General features: G+C 44.6%; 2 protein-coding genes across 2 annotated transcripts; one reads left to right on the top strand and one right to left on the bottom strand.

The window, feature by feature from the left end:
* Positions 1–9,326: 9,326 nt before the first annotated feature.
* LOC123426790 (protein NRT1/ PTR FAMILY 4.4-like) lies at positions 9,327–13,516 on the top strand. The gene is made up of 5 exons (XM_045110678.1): positions 9,327–9,770; positions 9,876–10,093; positions 10,856–11,293; positions 12,190–12,305; positions 12,415–13,516. Exons 1-5 carry the CDS (start codon positions 9,662–9,664, stop codon positions 13,292–13,294), a joined length of 1,761 nt encoding a protein of 586 aa, XP_044966613.1. The 5' UTR covers positions 9,327–9,661; the 3' UTR covers positions 13,295–13,516.
* A 74-nt stretch (positions 13,517–13,590) lies between these two features.
* Positions 13,591–15,558, bottom strand: LOC123426791 (immune-associated nucleotide-binding protein 9-like). Its single transcript, XM_045110679.1, has 5 exons — positions 15,286–15,558; positions 14,452–14,726; positions 14,170–14,334; positions 14,025–14,093; positions 13,591–13,945 (listed from the first exon to the last, which is right to left on the bottom strand). Exons 1-5 carry the CDS (start codon positions 15,536–15,538, stop codon positions 13,760–13,762), a joined length of 948 nt encoding a protein of 315 aa, XP_044966614.1. The 5' UTR covers positions 15,539–15,558; the 3' UTR covers positions 13,591–13,759.
* Between the last annotated feature and the right edge of the window lie 9,386 nt (positions 15,559–24,944).

Raw genomic sequence — 24,944 nt, 5'->3', positions numbered from 1 at the left:
TGTCGTGAATATCACATTACTATCCGATTTTCTATCAATTGCCCAACACTAATTTGTTTACCCACCGTATGCTATTTTTCATGAGAGACGCCATTAGGGAATACTATGGCCCTCGGGACTATTCACCATATATTTAGAGAACTTTCAATACATTGCTGCCATTTAGTTTTTTTGCAATTTGCAATTATCTGCATGCCTCACTTGCATGCAAATAACAAGATCAAGGGGATTGACAACCCTCTTGCCCGTGTTGGGTGCAAGTTGTTTGTTCTTTTTTGTGCAACCGGTGAAGATGGTTGTGGTTCATATTTGGTTCCATAAACCTTGGTTTCATAACTGAGAAAAATACTTACCAAATTATGTTGCGATAACCCATTCTTCTTTGTTGTAAGTCCAACAAAAAACCCATGGAAAACCCAACACAGATCACAAGTATCATTGACCAAACTTCCTGCATTCGTGGTAAGTCCTTTCTCGTGGTCATGAGATGAAGAATCTGATCTCTTGTCATCATCTCTTGAAGATTTTCCAAATCGGCCTCTTCTTGACAACTTCTGGAATTTTTTCATGAGCATTGCTAGCTCATGACTTAGTTCTTCAGGATCACCAACACTGTTGTCAAGGTCTTCACCTTTAGACAGGAGATTGCATTTGCCTTCAATGCACGAGATATTCCATAGCTTGGCCCATAGAGATCTCTTTTTTCAGCTTGTTGAAATACATGAGTAGTGAGTCTCTCAAGAATATCAGCAGGATATCGTGACTTGTAGTCTCCACGCTCTTGAATCATGAAAGCTAGTGTATCAGATGAGGAATCAAGAGATCTCAGCAGTTTCTTCACCAACTCATGGTCGGTGATGTAAGTGGCACCAAGAGCTTGGACCTCATTGGAGATATTAGTGAGGCAATCGAAGGTTTGCTGAACATTTTCGTCGACGAGTCTTTTGAAGAAGTTGAGGAGATTAGGAAGAACATCAACCCAAGAGTCATGTTGACTTGAGGCTCCTTCATTGACTTTGGACAGCGTGTCCAGATGAGCTTGGCAGATTCCAAAGCACTCACTTTGCCATATTGACCTTTTCTCAGATGGCCACATATCATATTCCTTGCTTGAGAGTCGAGTTGCTTGAATCTCTTCACATCAGCAATGCTGATAGTGGGACTGGCAGAGGGAACATCATTTCCTCAACATACCAGAGATCATTGTCAATTGCTTAAAGATGCATGCGCATCTTGTTCTTCAAGTAGGGGTAGCACGTCCCATCGAAAGTAGGACAACCCGTAGAGGCCTTGATCATACCTGCAGTCGACATAACTAAAACTCGAGGTGCTTAAACCAATGTCACACAGAACAAGGGAGTACCTTGCTCTAATACCAATTGAAAGTGTGTTATATAGGCTAGAGGAGTGAATAGATGATTTTTACAAATTCTTCACTAAGGAATTACTTCTTGAGGATTTGCTAAGTGACGAAATACTAGTAGTGGATAAAGTACTCAAGTGCATGCATAACACAACAGTAGCATAGCCATCCTGATGAAATGAAACATACACAGAGTACAAGTAGCACGTAAACAGGATAAGCACGCGATAGACAAGGCGATTGGAGAATTCGGGTTGAGGAAATTGAGAAAGGCAAAGTCGAAGTCTTCAAACAGTAACGATCAATTTCATCAACAAGTACTCGAGGAACTGAAAGAGTTGAGGAAATGGAACCGGTTGCTCGGTGAAGACAATGAATTGGTAACCCAGTTCCAACTTCTCTCACAATCGTACGTATGGTTTGGAGGGCTTGGTATTTAAACCAAAGGACACATAGTCCCGGGACACACATTCCTTACCGTATTCTCCTTGAACTAATGTCACACAATCCTCTCCCAATCACTAGTGGTAAGTATTCAAGGTAGACTCCCAAACCTTCACAAACTCAATCACCCGACAATACACAATTTTCCTTTTGGATGCACTAGGCCATGAAGCCTAACTGTCGGACGATGCACGGTCTTCAAAGGTAACAAGCGTCAGTTCCACACAGGAACAATCTCTTTAGTGATGCTCAATCACTTTGGGTTTTAGATGTTGGGTTTTGGGTTTTTCCTCACTGATGATTTTCTCTGAAATGATACTTGTCAATTTCTCTCTCTCTCTCTCAGAGCAGCCAACCAACTAGTGGTTGTGGGGGTGGCTATTTATAGCCCGGGTGCAACCCGACATGACGTGACATAATTCCCCTAATGATATGACCGTTGTAAGGATAGGATCCTTTGATATAGCTGGCACTAAGCACAAAAGCGGTCGTAATTTGAATTCTCAAAGTCCCGAGGGCTATCATAGTCCTCATGGTAGGCAATTTGCACTAGCAAAATCCTAACTCCTCGATCAGACCAATTTCCTTAGTGACCAGAAGAACTTCGTCTCTGTCACCGAAGAACTTGACTAAGCTGCAAGAGATTTCCAAAGGCTTCACTCAAAGGATTGGGTATGTGTAGGCTTCAAGAGCATCACTTGGAAATTTTTCCTTAGTATTACCTCGACCCCCTTTAATAGAACGGTGTTTCCTATGACTCAAAAAGTGGAAATGAAACTAAGAAAACAAAATTCTTCACACTTCTTAGTTCACGCATCAATATCTTCAAGGTCACACCAATTTCTTTATTTTGAAAGTCTTTAAGAAAGCATCAAAGTCTTCAGTTGAAGAAATTCATTTTTAGGGGTCGACCATCGTCGGATATATCAAACTTCTCTACGAGTTATAAAGCATGTGTGCACTCACAAACACATTAGTACCTTAACCTATCAGTGAAATATTTTTGAACACCAACTTAGAACCCACTAGGGGAGGATTTTGTAGGATTCCCATGGGATTTTTACCCACCAGGTTTTCCCCTAAGTTTCATAAGAACAGAGATACTAGACTCCTTAGTACTAAGTGAGACCTCATGAAACAATCTTAAGGTTTGGAATGGACAGGACATACCAATCCTTTAGCTTGTCCTATTTCTTTGATATAAAAATCCTACAAACTAAACGAACACTTAAACTGTATTTATAAAAAAGTAATAAAAGCAAGTATTAATTAAGTTGAAGTTTAAAATTTGAGATAGCTCATAGAATTACATTATATTGTACTTGTGAGTGGCATCCATGTGGGGTCTGAGTGAGCACCAGCCTTGGCCTAACATGTGGACTAGTTTTGTCAGAAAAAATGCTAAACGGGGTAAATCGTGTAATACAACATAAGTGCTCGATTAAAATAAAATTATGTACGACACACTCTAACTTTGAGGGGATAAGTGGACTCTACAAGAATAACCTAGCCCATTATGTGGTCTTGTTATGTGATCTTGATTCCAAACGTACATCAACTAGTTGGGCTATATATTTATATGTAAGTTGATATACACAGATTTAATTCCCTAATTGTCACACATCGCCAATAATTATACAATCTTATTTTTTTGCAAAGAGCAATTAGAAAATCATTTGTCGCCTTGTACCCAACATTTGTGTGTTTTCACCATTTACCCAATTATAGAACTTTCTCTACCCAAATAGCTTGACCCGACATGTAAGACATGTGTGACTGTCGTCTCAGATGTTGCACAACTTAAATTCGGATATATTTCTAAGGGTTATCTCTAATGTTGAAATTTGAAATATTGCACTTTTAACTACTTGATACTTGTTATGAGCATTCTTTTCAAGAACACGCAGAACATCTGCGTATATCTGTATATTAGGGTAGAAAATAACATGCATTTACAAGGTTGAGGTTGAGTGCCACAAGGTGGCAGCCCATAAAACCTCATATCCACCCTGAATTACATTAAGGAATTACTCAATTAAGACTCTATTCGTCACTCCTCACCTTCAATGGTCGCAAACAATCTATACATTTACAACCAGGCCCGATCATATGGGTGTCCCACCTGTGCGGGCGCACACGGCCCCCTGGTTTTTGGGACCTCTAATTTTTTTTACAATTCTATTAGGCTTGATAATGATAGATGGGCCTCGTGACTGCTCCCCCGCTATTGACCGCTGCGACGCTGTCGTGGGCCTTCTGGCGCGTTGGCATATGAGATCCAGCGATCAAGACGAGACCCAGCGGCCAGCAATCAAAGCGCCTCTTTTCCTTGTCCCTTCGGTTTCGTCGGTTCGTCCCTTGTCTTTGTTTTTGTGTGCGGCGGCTAGGGCTTCCAGCAATCCAGCGATCAGATCACGAAAAATGAGGAGGGTAGGAGAAAACAACACTACGACAGCTGACGGGAACTAGGAAGTAGGGCTGCAGGGTGCAGGTAAGGTTCACACCATCTTCATTCTTCAATTTCTCAAGTGGTCAAGCCTCCAGCCTTGTTCCATCAACATATAGTGTCTGGCCTGCCCGTGAGCTCTTGTCCCTTGAGCTTAGCTTAGCTGTCGGGCTTTGAGTTTTAATTTTGATATCTTATAGTCTTGCCTCAAGTTTGTACTTTGTAGCTAATTTTATTATTTTTGAAGTTGCAAGATTCAAGTCATGTCTTCACTTAGAAAACATCAATCTAGTTATCAAAAGCGTTTGAAGAAACAAAAAGCTGAGGATAGTCGTATTGACAGTGTTAAAGATATTGGACTTCAGTGTGTAGACATTCGGGAGGCCCTACTTCGGGTACCCAATTTTCTCATGTTATAATGACGCAACTCTTTTAGATATTGGGTCCGTTGAAATTTTAAAGTTCTTGAAGAGGCATGTTATAATGATCGAGCATATAGAGTTCTTTTAATCATTCATGTGATTGTTGCATCAGCGGAAAGGAGCTTTTCGAAATTGAAGCTATTGAACTATTGGAGAAGATTGATTATGAGGATACTATTGAAGATTTTATTTCAAGGAACACCAAATATATGATGTTATTTAGGTGAAGACTTTACGACCAAGAATAGATATGATTCAGGACCTGGTATGATTCTTGATATTTTTCATTGTTGTGTAAGATATTATAATCTTTATATTATATTATAGTTATATTTTTTTTTCTAGTGAGGTAGGGCCCATTTTACAGTTTCGCACCGGGCCTCGAGTTTTGCCGACTCGGGCCTGTTTACAACATACACTGTAATGAACAATTTAGTTAAATTTAGATTCAGAACAAAATAACTAATGAGATATTTTTAAACACAACTTAGACTAGAATTCTAAAAGAGAAACAAAACAAGTAGCACATAACTTGAAGTTATAATTAGTGTGATGCAATTTATTTAAGGCTTTGGGATAGCTCATAGAATTATATCATAATATATTGTGACGTGGGGTCAGTCGCGGAGCCAGGAATGAAATGGAGGGTGTGCACACCTAAAAAAAATCTACCTAATCCAAGTCTCACACAATAGTTGGCAACAATATAATACATATAGCTCAAAAGTCAGACAACATTATAGTTCCCACATGTACCAAATTTGCAACGTTGCAAATACAAAGTCTTACATGGATACAAATATGTAGCAAACTACTACACTAAGTAACTCTATGACATTCCTTTGCCATGAAAGCTTCAACTATGTCGTCCTCACTTACTTTCAAGAACACATCTCGTTCAATGAATGTCACTAAGCAATCATTTAGGAGATCATCACTCATACTATTTCTCAACTTATTTTTCACTAGATTCATTGCCGAGAATACTCTTTCAACACTCGCCGTGGCGACCGGTAAGATCAATACCATTTGATAAGCATGCAGACCAAATCATAGAGAACATGTTTGTTTGTACCAACAAGCATAACAGAGAGTTCACCAATAGTATGCACAGATCTGAACCTAGCATCTTGTCTCATATCATCAATAAAAGTAGCAAGTTGGAATTCAAGCCTTACCAAATCCATGCTTGATATGTCCTCAGGGTAGAATTCAGCAAGTTTCATTACCTTGAGTGCATCATAAGAAGCAAATGAATTGGTGGGGTTCAAAGCAGACATGCAAATCAACAACTCCATATTAACCTCGTCAAACCTATTGTCAAGCTCTTGAATGATTTGATCAAGGATACCAAGATATACTTCTCTTCTATAATGATCATCATTTGTTTGCACTTCATAATACCGAGGTGATCTTCCATGAGGCACATAACCAACCTATTGTCAAGCTCTTGTCCACTCACCCCTTTGTGAAGGATCTTTTCCAATAGCATCAAGTACTTCTAGTATTGTGGGATACATGGTAACAATGTGCAAAATGGTTCGAAAATGAGAACCCCACCGAGTATCACCGGGTCTAGGTAATCCCATCTCTTGATTTAAACCACTTCCACTTTCAATTTCACCCATTTCAAGTGCTTCCAAAACCTTTTGAGCTCTAACATCTCGAAGCATGTCATGACGCTTGCAGTATCCGAATGGATAGGAGATGGGGAATTAGGACACCCTACATTTCAAATATCTTTAGTGTGATGTCCAGTAGCAATCTTCCTCGCTTTCTCTTCATGTTTTTCTAAAAAGATCCAGAATGGCACTTTTCCTCTTCATGTTCTGCTTTGCAAGTGCAATCATATCCAGTGTGAATGTGTGATTATATCTTCACAGAGGCTGCAATGAGAAATCCTACAGCAAAAAAATGAAAGACCTAAAAATCTGTTGCGTGCTTACCAGTTAACAGAGTCCAGACTCCTGAGGAGGGGATCTAGGGAGAGGAGAGCGCGGCGGCCGATGAGAGTTGGGGAGGGGCGAGCGCGGCGACCGGCGGGAGGAGGGGAGCTGCGGGCGCGACGGCCACGGGAGGAGGGGAGGCAGTGAGGGAAGGGGCGAGCAGGCGGCCGATGAGAGGAGGGGAGCTGGGGAGGGGAGAGCGCGGCGGCCGGTGAGAGGAGGGGAGGGGCGAGCGCGGCTACCGACGGGAGGAGGGGAGCTGCGGGCGCGGCGGCCACGGGAGGAGGGGAGGCAGTGAGGAGAGGGGCGAGCAGGCGGCCGACGAGAGGAGGGGAGCTGGGGAGGGGAGAGTGCGACGGCCAGCGAGAGAAGGGGAGGGACGAGCATGGCGGCCGGCGAGAGGAGGGGAGGGCCGAGCGCGACGGCCGCGGGGGGAGGTGAGGGGCGAGCGTCGGGCGATGGGGCGAGAGGGCGAGTGTCGGGCGACGGGCCGTGTGAACTGGATTTGGTCAAAGTCTAATTTTTAATACATAATAAAAAAAATCTAGATTCTGGGTGGGCCACGGCCCACCGTGCCTATACGCTGGATCCGTCAGTGCGTAGGGTCCATGTGGGGGTCCTAGTCAACCGCCACCTTGACCTAACATGTGGACCATTGTTGTAGGTTGATTTTTTTTTATAAATGGGTAAATCATGTAACACAACACAAGTACATGATTAAAAGATGAACTTACTCAAAATCGTTTAAGCGTCGACACTCTGCACATACTATTATTACAAGGTTAAGTTGATTCTACTTGTAAAACCTAGCCCGATAGCCAGGCCCTTCTTGAGTCTACGTTCTAAAACATAGCCCACTCGCAGTACGTGGGTCCTGGCTTCACTGAATTTTGACAGGCCAGGCGTACTTTGCTGTTGCCAAGGTGGTCTGGATTCGAAACGTAAATCAAGCAGCTGGGTCAGGAACTGTACTGGTACGCACACCAATGGCTGCTCAACAACTCAAGCATATGAACAGAGTCCATATGCCCAGGTACATATCCTGGTATCCAACAGTGGGAATCATGCTGCCATGAGGCCCCAAAAGCACGCCCATAAACAAGGCACACTGCCCCTGCTCCAATGGCCGAGACCCAAAGGTTGGACGACCTCACCTCGCCCTTGGCCTTGAGCTGCACAAAGGCGTCGCACTTTGCAGCATCAGATAAAAGAATTCCGTCTTCCGGCTGGGCTTAACCACCATCACGACGAACGCGTCCATGCATGAGGAGCCACGGCGAGCCGGCCGGCCCCCCACCCGGAGATGATGATGATTCATCACCGGATCGCACCGCGACGGCGCTCTTTTCTGGAGATTTGGTCCGTTTCTTTTTGGCCGGATGGAGACAAGTCCGCAGATCGCTGCGATGAGCTCTTTTGGCCTGTCGATCGTCCGTTTCGGTGCCGTCGCGAATAGCTAGCATGGCAGCCGGCCCGTTTCGCGTACCAAGAAGCGCGTGTCCGTGAGATAATGCCTGAATAATTTCATATCGTGCGCGTTAGGTGCCCACTGACACTTCTCCGTGTTTCTTCAGACTGTTTGTTTATAGGAGTACTAGTATATATGTACGTAGGGATCAACTTCACACGGCGGCCCGGCGAGTTACTTGCCACACGGCTGGTTCACTTCTGTGTAGTTTAAGGAGCATCATATTTTTATCTGGTGTGTGATCTGGAGGGAGTCACTGTAGCAAGCATGTGACTGTCGAATCTATGCCTTGTGATCTCTGCTCTGCTAGCTAGGGCACACAAAAGCAGGGGAACTGAACTTTTCAACGGCAGATTTGGAGCTGCCGTCTTTTTGAACAGCGCGCGAAGAATCAGGAGGCATGTATATCTATCTTGGCATATGGTGATAGGATATGGGGAGCCAGTATTCCCACGCATAAGCCATTGTGGCTTAATTACCATGCAACTTGTCGTGCGAAAAATCTGTTAAATATACTGCCACCCCGAATCATTGGTCACATCGTTCATACTAATCGGCATCCGATCTGCTGCTTGTATATTGTACGAATGTCAAGATAGCAGTATCCATGGCAGGAGATGGTCCTCCCTCCATCGATATTCTTGGTACTCGGACGTACCGGAGGACTACGTAGCCAGGGTACCTGCCTCAGCTGCTCTCTCGAGTCGAGGACAATACTGTCTCGAGAACCAATTCTTGCGTGGGGGTGCACCGTGTCGCTGTCCGCGACAGAAACCAAGACAGGGAAACACATTCCACCATATTTTAAGGGGTCAAGTAGTTATCCTGTCGTGTGGCTGTGGTTTTACCTCTACATCTGTACTGTACCTTTCAATCCACTGAGATAACTCGCAAAATTTTGGTCAGGAAACAGGCTCCCTCTATCTGAACGTCTCTGCTTTGGTCAGTCAACTCACAACACAAAAACAACGATATATTGTTGACCTGGAAGCTGACCGCTGGTTGAGTTTAGATTTCCAGCAGAGCAGAGCAGAGCAGAGCAGAGCAAGAGACACGCGCGCATCGACCTGCCTGCCCAACAATTGGAGCAAGTCAATCCATATCCATATCCACATCCACGCCCCATATTTGATGCATGTGCACTCCACGCCTTTTCGGCCCTCCCAACTGAGCAGCTCCTCCTCCTCCTCACACGATCGCGGGCGGCACTGCACACCTGCACTGCGCTGCCACTATGGACCGATGCCGACCCCGAAATTCCGATGTGAAAGGGAAGGCCACTAGCTGAATGCCCCTTTCGGCATTCGTTCGTCCACAACTCAGTATCGCAAGAGAGGAGGGCAGGCAGAGTCATGGCCGTGTTGTGCCTCTGCCCCGCGGCCTATAAATAATGCCCCGACCACCAACTTGCCATTTACCTACGCCGCCGCAGCAGCAGCAGCAGCAGCAGCAGAGCTCGCCATTCAGCTAGCTAGCTAGCAAGCGGTGACTGGCTGCGAGCACGAGTGCTGCTACCTAACCCGGTTGACCCCTAGAAAGCAAAGCACACAAGCAGAGAGAAAGAAACCAAGCATGGACGTCGAGAGCTTCGCGGCGCCGCACGAGGTCTCCGTCGACTGGCGGGGCCGCCCCTGCGAGCCGGGCCGGCACGGCGGCATGCGCGCCGCCGTCTTCGTCCTAGGTACGTACTACTCCTGCCCGCATGAAGTTAGTTTGTCACATGGACGAGAGATGGAGCAATGTCCATCCATGGCTTGGTGATATGACACGAGGCGCCCATGCGCAGGGATCCAGGCGTTCGAGATCATGGCGATCGCGGCGGTGGGGAACAACCTCATCACGTACGTGTTCGGGGAGATGCACTTCCCGCTGTCGGAGGCGGCCAACGTGGTGACCAACTTCGTGGGCACCATCTTCCTCCTCTCCCTCCTCGGCGGCTTCCTCTCCGACTCCTACCTCGGCTGCTTCTGGACCATGCTCACCTTCGGCTTCGTCGAGCTCTCGGTACCCCTCTTCACCATATGCATGCTTGCTTTTATCTCTCCATCCATCAATCAATCAATCAACCCTGCATTCCTATGCTCTCCTAGATAGATAGATCCTCGTTTCTTTACTCGAAATAGGAGTGTTTTAAACATGTCGTCAAGAAACGACCAACAATCTATAGACCAGGACCAGGAGTAGCTAGCTAGCAGTGACTGACCACCAATGGGTGGTCCGCGCGTGTTTCATTCAGGACAAGAAGATGAGGAAGATGGAACGTGCCAGAGTGTGTTTCCTTTAGTGACCGGACCGACCGATTGACTCTTGCGTTTCCGCTGTGAAAAGGAAGGGAGATGAACTTGGATGGGCCGGATAAAAAGGCCCCAATCACCATGCATATGCATGGACCCGGTTCTGGGACCAGGTTGAATTCAACGCACGCGGCACGCAGCATGGCTGATAATCACTAAACGCCACTGGGAATTTGTTTCTTGTTGTGGGGGCTTGCCTGAAAACAACATGTCCAAAGAAAGTTGTGCTAGTGTTACTACTTGCCTACTTTTACTTGGCACCCTTTCTTTTACTAGTAGCAGACAACGTTTGTAAATGAGTACGTTAAAACACTGCATTAATGGAAATATGGAATCGAAGAATCCAAACACCAAATAAACAATCTACTTTCATTAAGCAAGTATATATGTATATATAATCGGAAATAAATATGATTTGCAAGTCGATCCAACTACAAGCAACGGATTTTTACCTAGTGTGTTTTGTCCTCAGGGCTTCATACTGCTGTCAGTGCAAGCGCACCTTCCGCAGCTGAAGCCGCCGCCGTGCAGCATGGCGTCCATGGACGGCAGCTGCGAGCAGGCCCGGGGCTTCAAGTCCAGCATCTTCTTCGTCGCGCTCTACCTGGTGGCGCTCGGCAGCGGCTGCCTCAAGGCCAACATGATCGCGCACGGCGGCGACCAGTTCTCCGGCGGGGCCGACAATGCCAAGAGCCTCTCCACCTACTTCAACTCCGCCTACTTCAGCTTCTGCCTCGGCGAGCTCGTCGCGCTCACGGCGCTCGTCTGGGTGCAGACGCACTCCGGGATGGACGTCGGCTTCGGCATCTCCGCCGCCGCCATGGCCGCCGGGCTCATCAGCCTGGTGTCCGGCGCGGCCTTCTACCGCAACAAACCTCCTCAGGGCAGCATCTTCACTCCTATTGCAAGGGTAAGAATAATCCTTGATGATTAACTCAACAATTTTAAAGACATAAAACTTTTCATCTAGGAGTACATACGTAGTTGATTGCTTGAGTTTTCTGACAAACTTTGGGCATTCAAAATTTGGACCAAGTTTGGACCGTTGTGTTAGTGGCAAGTTACTGTATGACGGCATGTCAAACATCTCCTTTCTGCTAAAAAAAAAAGATATCCATTTCAGAAATTTCCAAGATACTGCGGTATATGCAAGAACTTTTGTCAAGACCAATGATCCGATCGCATTACTATATCGCTCCCTCTAGTACTCTATGGTTAGATTAGCTATACTTGAAATAGTAGGTAGATTTAGTTTCGTCATCATTCAGTCAGTCAGCTGTTGTTGCATTATGCTCACCTTGTCACATTCAACAGTTGTGCAATTTGGGGCCATATGATAGGTACAACTAGTATACATATTTGCTAGCCGATCAGATCTAGTCAGATACACACACCTAGCTAGAAATTAACGATCTGTGTGCTCTCTGCAAGTTGTGCCTGCGGCGCAGTTCTTAAAGGTTTGTGACTTATTGACTGTTAGGATGTCAGTTCTGTGTCCAGCTATGGCTTTGGTCCTTCTGATAACGACAGAACTGACTGCGGATTATGTATGCTGTCACGTGTACACTTGCATTATTCAGCATTGGTTCAGGGATGACAAGCTCTTTTGGTGCAGACAATGATAAAATACTGGGACGTGCTTTGTGCTGTTATTTAATTTCAAAAAATGAAGTTAGGATCGTTTTCACTCAGTACTACCTGTCGTGTCAACAGCATTTACATCAGATTTTGCTGTTTGCTGCTGATCCTGACTAACTTGTAACATGATGATCGAATCGCTGACCAAGTTGCTGCTAAATTCTGCAGGTGTTCGTCGCTGCCTTCACCAAGAGGAAGCAAATCTGCCCTACCAATCCTAGCAACGCCGGAATTGGCGAGCCGGCACGCCTCGCCGGCAGCTTCCGCCACGGCAACAAATTCAGGTGGAGCACCGCCGCATCCACCGTTCTCCACCAGAGACAGATTGCTCTGAGTGTGAGTTGTTCCGCGGCCTGACTGACATGTTGTGAATGAAACCATGCATGTGCGCAGGTTCTTGGACAAGGCGTGCGTCAGGGACGCGGCGCAGCAGCAGCAGCAGCAGCAGCAGGGGGGCAACACGAAGCCGGAGAGCCCGTGGCGGCTGTGCACGGTGTCCGAGGTGCAGCAGGCCAAGACCCTCCTGGCCGTGACGCCCATCTTCGCCTGCACCATCGTGTTCAACACCGTGCTCGCGCAGCTGCAGACCTTCTCGGTGCAGCAGGGCACCGCCATGGACACCGTCCTCGGGGGCACCTTCCGCGTCCCGCCGGCGTCGCTGCAGGCCATCCCCTACGCCATGCTCCTCGTGCTCGTCCCGGCGTACGAGCTCCTGCTCGTGCCCTCCATGAAGAGGCTGACGGGGACGCGCTCCGGGATCACCCCGCTGCAGCGCATCGGGGTCGGCCTCGGCACCGTCGCCTTCTCCATGGTCGCCGCCGCCACCGTCGAGCGCCGGCGCCGCGACCTCGCGGCGTCCGGGACGCAGATGCACGTGCTGTGGATCGTGCCACAGTTCCTCGTGTTCGGCGTGTCGGAGATGTTCACCGCCGTGGGGCTCATCGAGTTCTTCTACAAGCAGGCATGCGCCGGCATGCAGTCCTTCCTCACGGCGCTCACCTACTGCTCCTACGCCTTCGGCTTCTACCTCAGCTCCGTGCTGGTGACGACGGTGAACAGGGTGACGGCGAGGCACGGCGGCGCCGGCTGGCTCGGAGACAACGACCTCAACAAGGACAGGCTGGACCTCTTCTACTGGATGCTCGCCGTGCTCAGCGTGCTCAACTTCTTCTGCTACCTGCTCTGCGCAAGGTGGTACAACTCGGGTGCCGACGGCTCTGATGCTGCCTCGGCTCAGATTGCAGCGGAAGGTGACGCCAAGGAGATCAGCTGAAGACATACATACTTGGACACTGAAACTGTATATGCGTATAGATATATGTTGAAATGGATGAAATGTAGTGATAGTTAAGAAGGTTTCCTTTGATAAGGGATAGAAAGTACATTAGCATATGTATGCTAGTTCTACCACAAAGCATAGTCTTCAGTAAACTTATTTCAGACACTGATGGTCAAACATGGAAATATGCAATGGAATAGTGAATTAAGCAACGGATGTTGATAATATGACGGCCGAGAATAACTTCCCTTTGCATGAAACAAGAATCAACCAGATTTCAGAACACATAATGCATGCAAGATGTACATATCATAGCCAAGCAGTTTAATCCAAACTCAAAACATCATCTTGTTCAGGTCATTCACTATGCTCCAAAATTCTACGAGCAGTCACGGAGTTTCCAGGTAGCAAAGCATACAGAATTCGTACATGCTGCAAATTTTGTCCAAGGACACCATCTTACAGAATAATGCAACTGCTGCCAGGTTTGGCCTCTTCTTCAGCCTCTTCTTCAGCCTTCTTCAGCCTATCCTTCAGTACACGAATCTCTTCTCTCAAATTATTCTCCACGGCTTGCCTTGCTTTCTGCTCTTCATGAAGCTGGTTTTCCAGCCTTGCGATTGTACTGTTCAACTTTTCCTCCACCTATAAAAATAGGTTCCAAATCGTATTTAATCCATTAGAGTATCAAAGCAATAAGAAAATATGTATCAGAAACCCTTACCATCTTGCTGATCTGTTTAAGGTAGTCATCATATATCTCTTTATTTGACATGGATACTGGATGCATTTCCTGCAACGAGATCAAAAAACACAGATGTGAAAATTGAAAATTTGATCAAAGATAATACGACTCAACATTGAATTACCTTAATCTGAGTGAACATCTGGTTGCAAAACGCTCTGCCATGATTTCTTGATATGACGAAATCCACCGCACAAAACAATTTTTTTAGCTGTGACTCGCGCTGCCGCATATCACTGGTGTTGTTGTCAAACAGAACAACTCTGTTTGCAAATAGGTTCACCATGTCCTGTAAAAACGAGCATTCAAGTGTGAGCGGCATGAACACAGATTTCATTCAAGGATATCATGAAATACAGTCAAAAAATAAAATTCTGCGTGAGTGATCGACGAACATGAAATTGACCTGGAGATACGCTGGGGCACTGTCAGTTAACTTTTTATTCCAACTGCTCTCGCCCCCTACCACATCTCCATGTGTGAAAACTAATATCATGTGATCAAGGACTTCATTGCCAAAGAACAGTTTGATTGACTCAATTGCCTTCTCGTCTTCAGAAGAAAACCGAGACTGAGCTGAAAATACCATAAGCATAGCATCTAAGCCATCTTTGGCCATGTCCATGCACTTGGCTATCTCCTTCTGAACATGTTCAGCTGTACTATCCATGTCGAACAGGCCTATTCAGAAAAGAACATGACAGTTCAATGAATTGCCAGTGCTTGCAGATTTTGCAAACATGGAATAATAAAGCAAGCAAGGAACTCTTACACGAATCATGAAAGAAATGAACACATGCAGTAGCAGCAATGACAGAAAAGGATCATCGTTGTGTCTTTCTTTGCTGTGAAAAGTCCACTAGGACAAAACATAATCACATTTTACACCTACGACCCAGCACCTGGTAATCCTAATCATTTTAACTTGATAGAGAAAATTCTTAGTACTTAGTAGCTCTTCAGCATTAACTACTAGTCTACTACTGCTGGTAATGTTTTATGTCTAACTGCCATAGGAAATGCTCCACTGCATATCTACATTCAGCTAACTGAGGAAATGCTGCACTGCATATCTACATTCAGCTAACTGAGGAAATGCTCCACTGCATATCTACATTCAGCTAACTGAGGAAATGCTCTACTGCATGGTCACAGAAGGATTGTAACTGCAAAACGCTACAGATCAACCGATCAAACATTAACTACGGGCGTCTTGTAGTCAGCTTGTCTGAATACTTACCCGGAGTATCGATGACATTCACGGTACGTGTCGCACGGCCATCGTGAAACTCCCTGCTTCTCTTCTGACATGTTCCAGTGACAGCTCTATACGAGTCCTTGGATTCAAATGCATCGTCTCCAAGTATGCTATTTGCCGTTGCGCTCTTGCCGGAACCAACTTTCCCGACGAGCGCGAGAGTAACATCGGCGAGGCGAGGAGGGAAGGGCAGCACCGCCCAGTCGCCGTCGCCGTCAGTGCCGCCACCGCCCATGACGAAATCGAGGAATGGCCGCGGATCTACAAAGAAAAAGCATCGACCCATCGTCACCAGCCAAAATCTCAACTAGTAGGAACGAGATGAAAATGCGTGTGCCGAAGCAAAGAAAAATGTACAACCAAAGCCTGCAAAGCGGGAACTAACAAGAGAATCACTCACTGCAGCAGCCGGAAAAACCGGGGGGGGGGGGGGGGGGGGGGGCGCACAGAGAGAGAGATCACTGCCCCGGAAGTTGAAGAAGAAACAGAAGCGGCGCCAGCGAAAATGAATGCATCGGGAGTCTTTTGAGTCGCCGCTTCGTGTTCCCCCCGAATTTTGTGTTTCACCATGAAAAATGTGATAACTCAGTACTACTTGAAACAAGTACAACAATAGAGATGAATCAGCTGGCTATAAAGAATAAAATAATATATTTTTGCTTAGTTGGATAAGAGATAAAAGGAGAGAGAAGGTAAGTGAGCTATTAGTTAAGAGCCAGCTCTAGCACGTGCTCCTAGGCACTTTGTGAAAATGAATGATGTGTCATATAATAAATAAGTAGTACACTCTTCTAACCAACTATTGTACATGTTAGCTATAAGATGGGTTATAGGTGACATGGCATGAGCTTACAGCCGGCAGCCGGCTCTACTATTGTACTTGCTCTAAGGTACAGTCAGTAGGCTGTAAGAATTAAAATATTATATTTTTCTGAGTCGGATGAGAGAGAAAAGGAGAGAGAAAGGAAACGGACTCTTCGTGAAGAGCTAACTCTAACACGTGCTCCTAGGTGCTTTGTAAGAATGAAATGTGGACCATATATGATAACAGTAGTACTCTTTTATAGCTAACTATTGTACGAGCTAGATATAAGATGAGCTACAAGACTGCTTATAGCCAGCAATTGACTATAGTATTAACCATGCTCTTCGAGCAAGCACAATAAAGCTGAGTCAGCTAGCTATAAGGAATAAAGTAGTATATTTTTGCTTAGTTGAAGAAGAGAGAAAAGGAGAGACCAGCTCTAGCACGTGCTCCTAGGCATTTTGTGAGAATAAAATGTGGGTCATATAATAAATAAATAGTACACTCTTCTAACCAACTATTGTACATGTTAGCTATAAGATGTGCTATAGGTGACATGACATGAGCTTACAGCTGACAGCCGGCTCTACTATTGTCCTTGCTCTTAGGTGAAATAAAAATTTTGAGTCTAAAACTAAGGGGGTGTTTGTTTATAGGGATTTTTTGGTGTAGGGACTAAAAAATGTTTCTTTTAGTCCCATCTAAACCAAACATGACGGATTTTTAGGGACTAAAAGTGGGCATTTGAGACTAAATAAAGAAGTTCCTTAGGAAGAATCTTTTTGGGACTTTTTTCAACAGTGTCCTCCTTTTAGCACGTCATTTAATAACCTCTAGTCCATTAACAGGGGTAACATGATCTTTTAGCATGTCATTTAATAATCTCTAGTCCATTTTTAGTCCCTGAAACCAAACAGATAGGTACTAGGGACTTTTTAGTTAGGACTAAAAAATTCATATGACTTTTTGAACAAACATGGCCTAATTAAATAAATAAAGCATAACACCTTATCTAAGCATTTTTGCATTGAAAGAAGGTTAATGACGATATGGAAACATACTGCTCTCGTTTACATACATTTTCAGAAGAGAAGAGATTTTAGACGCGTTGGCATTTACTTCTTAGTTAATTAGGAGTACTAGGTTGCATGCATAGTGTGAAAATTGGTTGTGCATGTGTGACTAAACCTGAGAATGATTTCATATTTGAACCATATCCGTACATTTATCTCTCAAAACCATATTTGAACCAACCCATTTAATATCATTTTCAGCCCAACCAAAACTAAACCCATTATTTTTTTCCACCGAAACCAATTTAAACTCAATACATAACCGTGGGTTTAAACCTACACTAGTAGAAAAAGGGCCTTTTATCCCGGTTCGTAAGGGCCTTTTGTCCCGGTTTCGAAACTGGGACTAAAAGGTCGTTACTAATGCCCTTGGCCTTTAGTCCCGGTTCTTACAAGAACCGAGACAGATGGGCCTCCACGTGGCCGGTGCGGCGAGCCCGGGCAGGGGGGCCTTTAGTCCCAGTTGGTGACACCAACCGGGACCAAAAGGCATCCACGCGTCAGCATTTCAGGTGATGGTTTTTTTGAAGGGGGGGGGTAGGGGGTTTTGGGGGTTAATTTAGGTGTTTCATATATTGTGTTAGCTAGCTAATGAATAGAGAGAAGTGTCCTCTCTTATCTCTGTGCTTGGTCGACGCTGCATACTATACGTATAGAGAGGACTAGACACGCTAGCTAGTAAGCAAATGAAGGAAACAGAAGATCGTCATGAACATATGCATACAAAGAGAAGTGATATCGACCACCTCTCCTTCTCTGAGAGATTGGTCGAACAACAAGTTCTCGTATATCTATCCGACGCTACTGGCTACATATATACAATATAATTATCTCTTACAATGTAATCTCCTAATTAAAATTCAACTGATTAGGGTTCACATGGTATTATCCGTCTTTAGCGATCACGTGGTCAAGAAATAATGACGCCAATTCCTCTTGAATTCCTCGCATACGATCTGCTGGTAGGAGTTCATTCCGCATCCGACATATCTAATTTGAAGAAGGGGGTCAATACATATATATGAATAAATGAAACTAAACACAAATGATGGTAATAAAATAAAATTGTGAATATTATTATTTACGTACGTCATATTGTTTGTCAGAGTAGCCCCGCTCACAGGTCGTGTGGCGGATGGACTCGCAAATGTAGTATCCACAGTAATCATTCCCTGGTTCCTGCCACAACCACTTTATAAGAAATAGAGGTCAATCAAACTGATAGTTAGCAAGCATGCTAAATGGTATTGATGAAACTAGCGCTCGAATCACTAGGAGATGCGTGGAACATGCTACTATAGTACTTACTTTCGGGTGTCTAAATTGCAGCTTCTTCGGCAGTCTCGGAGTTTTTGCGGTGAATTTTTTCCAAACCCTGTCAGACAAAGAAAACAATTACTTGATATAAGGAAATGAACAAAGTTGCCGATATGGTGCGATAATGATCGATTTAACTTACTTCTCTAGAATTTTAGTCATGTCCGCATACTCGTTGTGATCTTTTCGTCTCGAGTCTAAGACGGTTACTAGTCCCTGCTCAAACTTAATCTCTAGGAGAATATAGTGGAAGCTGCGCACACATGCATAACTCATCAATTACATTACTATAACCTTGACTAATAAGGGAAACCGAATATGCACAAGACAGTAACACTCACTGGAATTCGTAAGGGAAGAGTATTATAGCTTTGTTTTGATTAAATACAAACGATTGTAGCAGGTTGGCCTCGGTATCTTTGGCCTGAGATTTAATCATAAATGCATCTACGAGATTTGTGTTAATGAACCCAATATCACCGATTTGTCTTTTCTTCAATTCGACGATCTTCAATCTGTATATAATATAGTGAGGATAATTAAAAATACATGCAACGAAAGAGCTGACCTATATATAGAGACTTAATGACAGAAGTAGTACTACTTACAGGCAGTAGCAAGTGATCATTAATTTATCGAGGGCCAGGAGATTGAAAAACGGGAAGAACTCGTCAAATGGAACCATCAACAGTTCAAGTCCAACGAGGTCATGCTCCTTTCTAACTCTCAGCGTCAAAATATTACTCCCCCCAGACTCTTTGCAAGTTTTCATGTACCAATCATGGAATCTTCGCATCATCGTTGTTAGAGATCTTTCATCTTTGACGAGAGGCTTCCCGTACACGTATTTGTGTTCGTCCACCTCCAATAAATCAAAATATGCATCATCGGGCAGGTAATCTGCAGGATTGGTACCGGGCAACAAGATCCCCGGATGATTAGCAACGATATCGCTAGACACCTTGAGCGGGGGGAACGATTGGTTCGCTTGTTCGCCGAGCTGGGCAACTTTTTTCCTAGCTCGTCGTTCTGCTAACCTTTGATCATTGACAGTACTTCCCGACCGCTGCGCTTCGATAAATGACTTTGTAATAATGAGCTCATAGTTGCCTTTCGTCGGAGACTTTGGTGGTTTCTTCAGGGCAGCCAGAGTATGCTTTGCTTTTACCGGATCTATCTTCTCCTCCGGAGGTGGATGTTTTTTGCTTTCACCCCTTCAAAGAAGTTCTTCACTTCGGCTTCCACGATCTTCGTGATTTCTTCCTGGCTCCTCTCATATGGTAACTTCTCTGGAGTCTTCAGAGAAGGACCGTATCTGTATTGCCTGCCTCTGGCTGTAGTGCTAGACGCCGGAGCAGACGGAGCGGCTGCGGTTGTCTTTCCTTTCTTACGAGGCGAAGGAGAAGGACGACGCGCCGGAGGATCCGGAGCGGCGGCGGGTCTCTTCTTCCCTTGTTGACGAGGCGGAGAAGGAGGAGGCAGCTGGCTGCTCGGGCGCGCCAGCGCAGGCGGAGAAGGAGGCGGAGTGCCGCCATGCGCCGGAGAAGGAGGCTGAGTGCCCTGATCACTCGCCGGAGGAGGCGGAGGAGGAGGCGGAGTGCCCTGACTCGCCGGAGGAGGAGGAGGAGGTGGAGGCGTCTAGTTCGGAAGGTTGATGAGCTCCTTCCGCCATAGGCATGTAGTCTTCACAGAAGAACCTAGCCGAATCTCCCCTTCACCCGTAGGGTGGTCAAGCTCAAGGTCCTCAAATCCGTCCGTTATTTGATCCACCATCACCCTAGCATATCCTTCTGGAATCGGCTGGCCGTGGTAGGTTGAGCCAGGTTCATTAGGTATAACAGAGCCAACAACCGCCTTGACTTTAAATGTCATTCATCGCGTCATAAGGTGGCAATGTTGAGACTCTGTGATAGCATCCACGGGGTAGCTCGTGAAGACAGGCTCCAGCTGCTGAGTCTGCTCGGTGGAAGCCATTCTGCTTCTCCACTGAGATGGCGGGGTAGCTTCAGGGGAAGCTTCGGCATGTCGTTTGCTGCGATCTGCTTCTCGTTCCTCTAGCCCTTGTACCCTTTCGTGCAGCGCCTGCAGTTGGCTATGCTCCACTTTCTTCCTCCTCTCCTGGGTTTTGTAACCCCTGCATCCGAAAACCCAGCGTTCCACGGAAGGGAGCCTGGCGTGCCTCGCGTCCGTCCAGGGTGCTTAGGATTCCCGAGGGCAATTGTGAGCTCGTCCTTCTCTCTGTCTGGAACGAACGTCCCTTCCTGTGCTGCGGCGATATAGTGCCGAAGCTTCATGACGGGTGTTCGCAGTTGCTCTTCCGTCCAAACGCACTTCCCTGATACAGGGTCCAAGGTTCCGCCAACCCCGAAGAACCAAGTCCGGCAACGGTCTGGCCATCTCAATGTCTCTGGTTCGACCCCTTTAGCAATCAGGTCATTCTCAGCCTTGTCCCACAAAGGTCGGGCTTTGAGGTAACCACCTGACCCCGTGCGATGGTGATGCTTCTTCTTCGCAGCATTTTTCTTGTTTGTCGCTGACATCTTCTTACTCTTTTCCGATGTCTTGTGGGCCACAAATGCGGGCCATTGATCTCTGATCTTCTCAAACCGGTCGGTGAATTCTGGTGTCTCTTCTTTGTCGACAAACGTTTTCAGCTCATTCTTCCACCTCCTGAATAGTTCTGCCATCTTCTTAAGAGCACGAGACTTGATCAATTCCTCTTTAACTGGCTTCTCTGAAGAAAAAAAGGAGAAGAAGAAAGGAATAGAGGAGAAAGAAGAAAAATATAAATTTCTATATTTTTTTCTTCTTTCTCCTCTATTCCTTTCTTCTTCTCCTCTTCTTTTTCTTCTTTTTTCCTTTTATTATTTATTTCTCCTCTTCTTCCTCTCCTCTTCTTCTCCTTTCTTCCTCTTCTTATTTTCCTTTTTCTCCTCTCATTCTTTTTCTTCTTCTTCGTTATCTTCCTAGTTATATATAATACTTTTCTAAAAATGTAACTTTTGCATATATAAAACTTTTTCTTCTTCTTCCTTCTTCCTTCTCTTCCTTCTTTTCCTAAATATATAAAACTTTTCTAAAAATGAAACTAACCTAAAATGTACTAAATCAAAGAATATATATAGATAAAACTAACCTAAAATGTACCCAAATGTACTAAAAATCTAACTTTTATATGCAGAGAGAACATACATACACATATACATTTTTATAAAAATGCAAAAAACAAATCATCATTTATATGAACAAAAAATCTAAAAAAGGACATATAATGAGATATACACACATATATATGCTCACACATATACACATAATCTCGAAAAAAACATCATATAATCTAAAAAACAAAGGAGAGGACAGGGTGGGCGGCGCCGGCCTGACCAAGGAGAAGCACGGCGCCGGCGTCGGTGTAGAGGGCGGCAACGGCGGCGTGGTCGGGGCAGGGCGACGACGACGTGGTCGGGGCACGGGCGATGGCGATCGATGGGGCAAAGGGTGGCGACAGCATCGACGGGGCGGGTAGGGGCGCGGTACAGGGCACGGCGAGGGCGCGCGGCGTGGTCGGGGGGCAGGGGCGACGACGGCGTGGTCGCCCCGGGCAACGGTGGCGTGGTCGGGGGCAGGGCGACGACGACGAGCTCGGGCAGCCTCGCGGCGTCGTCGGAGGGATCGAAGAACTGACGAAATTTTCACAAGTGCTGGCTTATATAGGAAAGCCATTGGTACCGGTTGGTGCCACCAACCGGTACCAATGCCACCTTTAGTCCCGGTTGGTGCCACCAACCGGGACCAAAGGTCACTTTTCAGCAGCCCAAAGGGCGGGAAGCGGCGACCTTTGGTCCCGGTTGGTGGCACAAACCGGGACTAAAGGTCACTTTTCAGCAGCCCAAAGGGCGGGAAGCGGCGGCCTTTGGTCCCGGTTGGTGCCACGAACCGGTACCAATGCACCCCCTTTAGTCCCGGTTGGTGCCACCAACCGGGAGCAAAGGCTGCCCGCATCGCGGCCAAAGTTTAGTCCCACCTCGCTAGTTGAGAGGGCGCGCAGTGGTTTATAAGCCCCACTGCCGCACCCCTCTCGAGATCCTCTCCACTGCAGGCTTACGGGCCTACTTGCTACTTCTTTGCCTGATGGGCCTTCTGGGCCTACTGCGGGCCTGAATCCTGGCTCATGGATGGGTTTCTAGTCGTATTCACGCCGTGGTGGCCAAGTTGGTGGCAATTTTTTTTTTATTTTTTCCCAGTTTTTTTGTTTTCTTTTTTGCTTTATTTATTTTGTTTTGTTTCTACTTACAACAAAATACTTATTTATTTTATTTCATTTTGTTTATAATTACTTATTAATTTTATTTTATGATAATTCTTTTTGCTATTAAAGTTTCTAACAAAAAAAGTTCTTTACGAAAATTCTTTTTGCTTTTAATGATTTTGAACAAAAAATACTTTGATAATTTTAGTTGCATGAATTTTATATAATTTTAGTTTCAATAATACTAGAAGTTGCTTATAATGTTTTGAACAGAAAATACTTTGATAATTTTATTTTCACAAATATTATTTATGTTATTTATGTTTTTTTTGTTTCTACTTATCTATTTTATTAAAGTTTATATTATTTTGTTTCAATTTACTTATTTATTTTATTTTGTTTTGTTTCTCACTTCATTTGTTATTTTTCATGCATTTACTGATTATTTTGAGCTATAAGACCATGAAATTGAAAATCATTTGAAATGAACTCTGAAATGGTTCCAAGTTGGCATGGTATCATCATTATACCCACATAGCATGTGCAAGAAAATAGAGAGACTTACGGAAAAAACTGGATGCACTTCGTGTACAAAACAGACAATCTCCTTCGAAGTATCAGGGTTTCATACGCAAACTCGTCTGTTACAAAGGGATTTCAATTTTTTTAACTTATTTGAACCCCCTTGTTTTTCTGTGTTCAAAATGCACCATTCAAATCCACATCATCAATTTTTACAACCCTTTCTGACTTCATTTGTTATTTTTCATGCATTTACTGATTATTTTGAGCTATAAGACCATGAAATTGAAAAGCATTTGAAATGAACTCTGAAAAGGTTCCAAGTTGGCATGGTATCACCATTTCACCCACATAGCATGTGCAAGAAAGTAGAGAGGCTTACGGCAAAAACTGGATGCACTTCGTGTACAAAACAAACAATCTCCTTCGAAGTATCAGGGTTTCATACGGAAACGCGTCTGTTACAAAGGGATTTCAATTTTTTTGAACTTATTTGAACCCCCTTGTTTTTCTGTGTTCAAAATGCACCATTCAAAGCCACATCGTCAATTTACAACCCTTTCTGACTTCATTTGTTATTTTTTATGCATTTACTGATTATTTTGATCTATAAGACCATGAAATTGAAAAGCATTTGAAATGAACTCTGAAAAGGTTCCAAGTTGGCATGGTATCATCATTTCACCCACATAGCATGTGCACGAAAGTAGAGAGGCTTACGGCAAAAACTGGATGCACTTCGTGTACAAAACACACAATCTCCTTCGTAGTATCAGGGTTTCATACGGAAACTCGTCTGTTACAAAGGGATTTCAATTTTTTTGAACTTATTTGAACCCCCTTGTTTTTCTGTGTTCAAAATGCACCATTCAAAGCCACATCGTCAATTTACAACCCTTTCTGACTTCATTTGTTATTTTTTATGCATTTACTGATTATTTTGATCTATAAGACCATGAAATTGAAAAGCATTTGAAATGAACTCTAAAAAGGTTCCAAGTTGGCATGGTATCATTATTTCACCCACATAGCATGTGCAAGAAAGTAGAGAGGCTTACGGCAAAAACTGGATGCACTTCGTGTACAAAACGGGCAATCTCTTTCAAAGTATAAGGGTTTCATACGGAAACTCCTCTGTTACAAAGGGATTTCAATTTTTTTGAACTTATTTGAACTCCCTTGTTTTTCTGTGTTCAAAATGCACCATTCAAAGCCACATCATCAATTTACAACCCTTTCTGACTTCATTTGTTATTTTTCATGCATTTACTGATTATTTTGAGCTATAAGACCATGAAATTGAAAAGCATTTGAAATGAACTCTAAAATGGTTCCAAGTTGGCATGGTATCATCATTTCACCCACATAGCATGTGCAAGAAAGTAGAGAGGCTTACGGCAAAAACTGGATGCACTTCGTGTACAAAACAGACAATCTCCTTCGAAGTATCACGGTTTCATACGGAAACTCGTCTATTACAAAGGGATTTCAATTTTTTGAAATTATTTGACCCCCCTTGTTTTTCTGTGTTCAAAATGCACCATTCAAAGCCACATCATAAATTTACAACCCTTTCCGACTTCATTTGTTATTTTTCATGCATTTACTGATTATTTTGAGCTATAAGACCATGAAATTGGAAAGCATTTGAAATGAACTCTGAAAAGGTTCCAAGTTG

This window comes from Hordeum vulgare, chromosome 2H (genome assembly GCF_904849725.1).
Source record: "Hordeum vulgare subsp. vulgare chromosome 2H, MorexV3_pseudomolecules_assembly, whole genome shotgun sequence".
Taxonomy (NCBI): domain Eukaryota; kingdom Viridiplantae; phylum Streptophyta; class Magnoliopsida; order Poales; family Poaceae; genus Hordeum; species Hordeum vulgare.
Note: the sequence above shows the minus strand (reverse complement) of the source record. Positions and strands in the feature narration are given on the sequence as shown.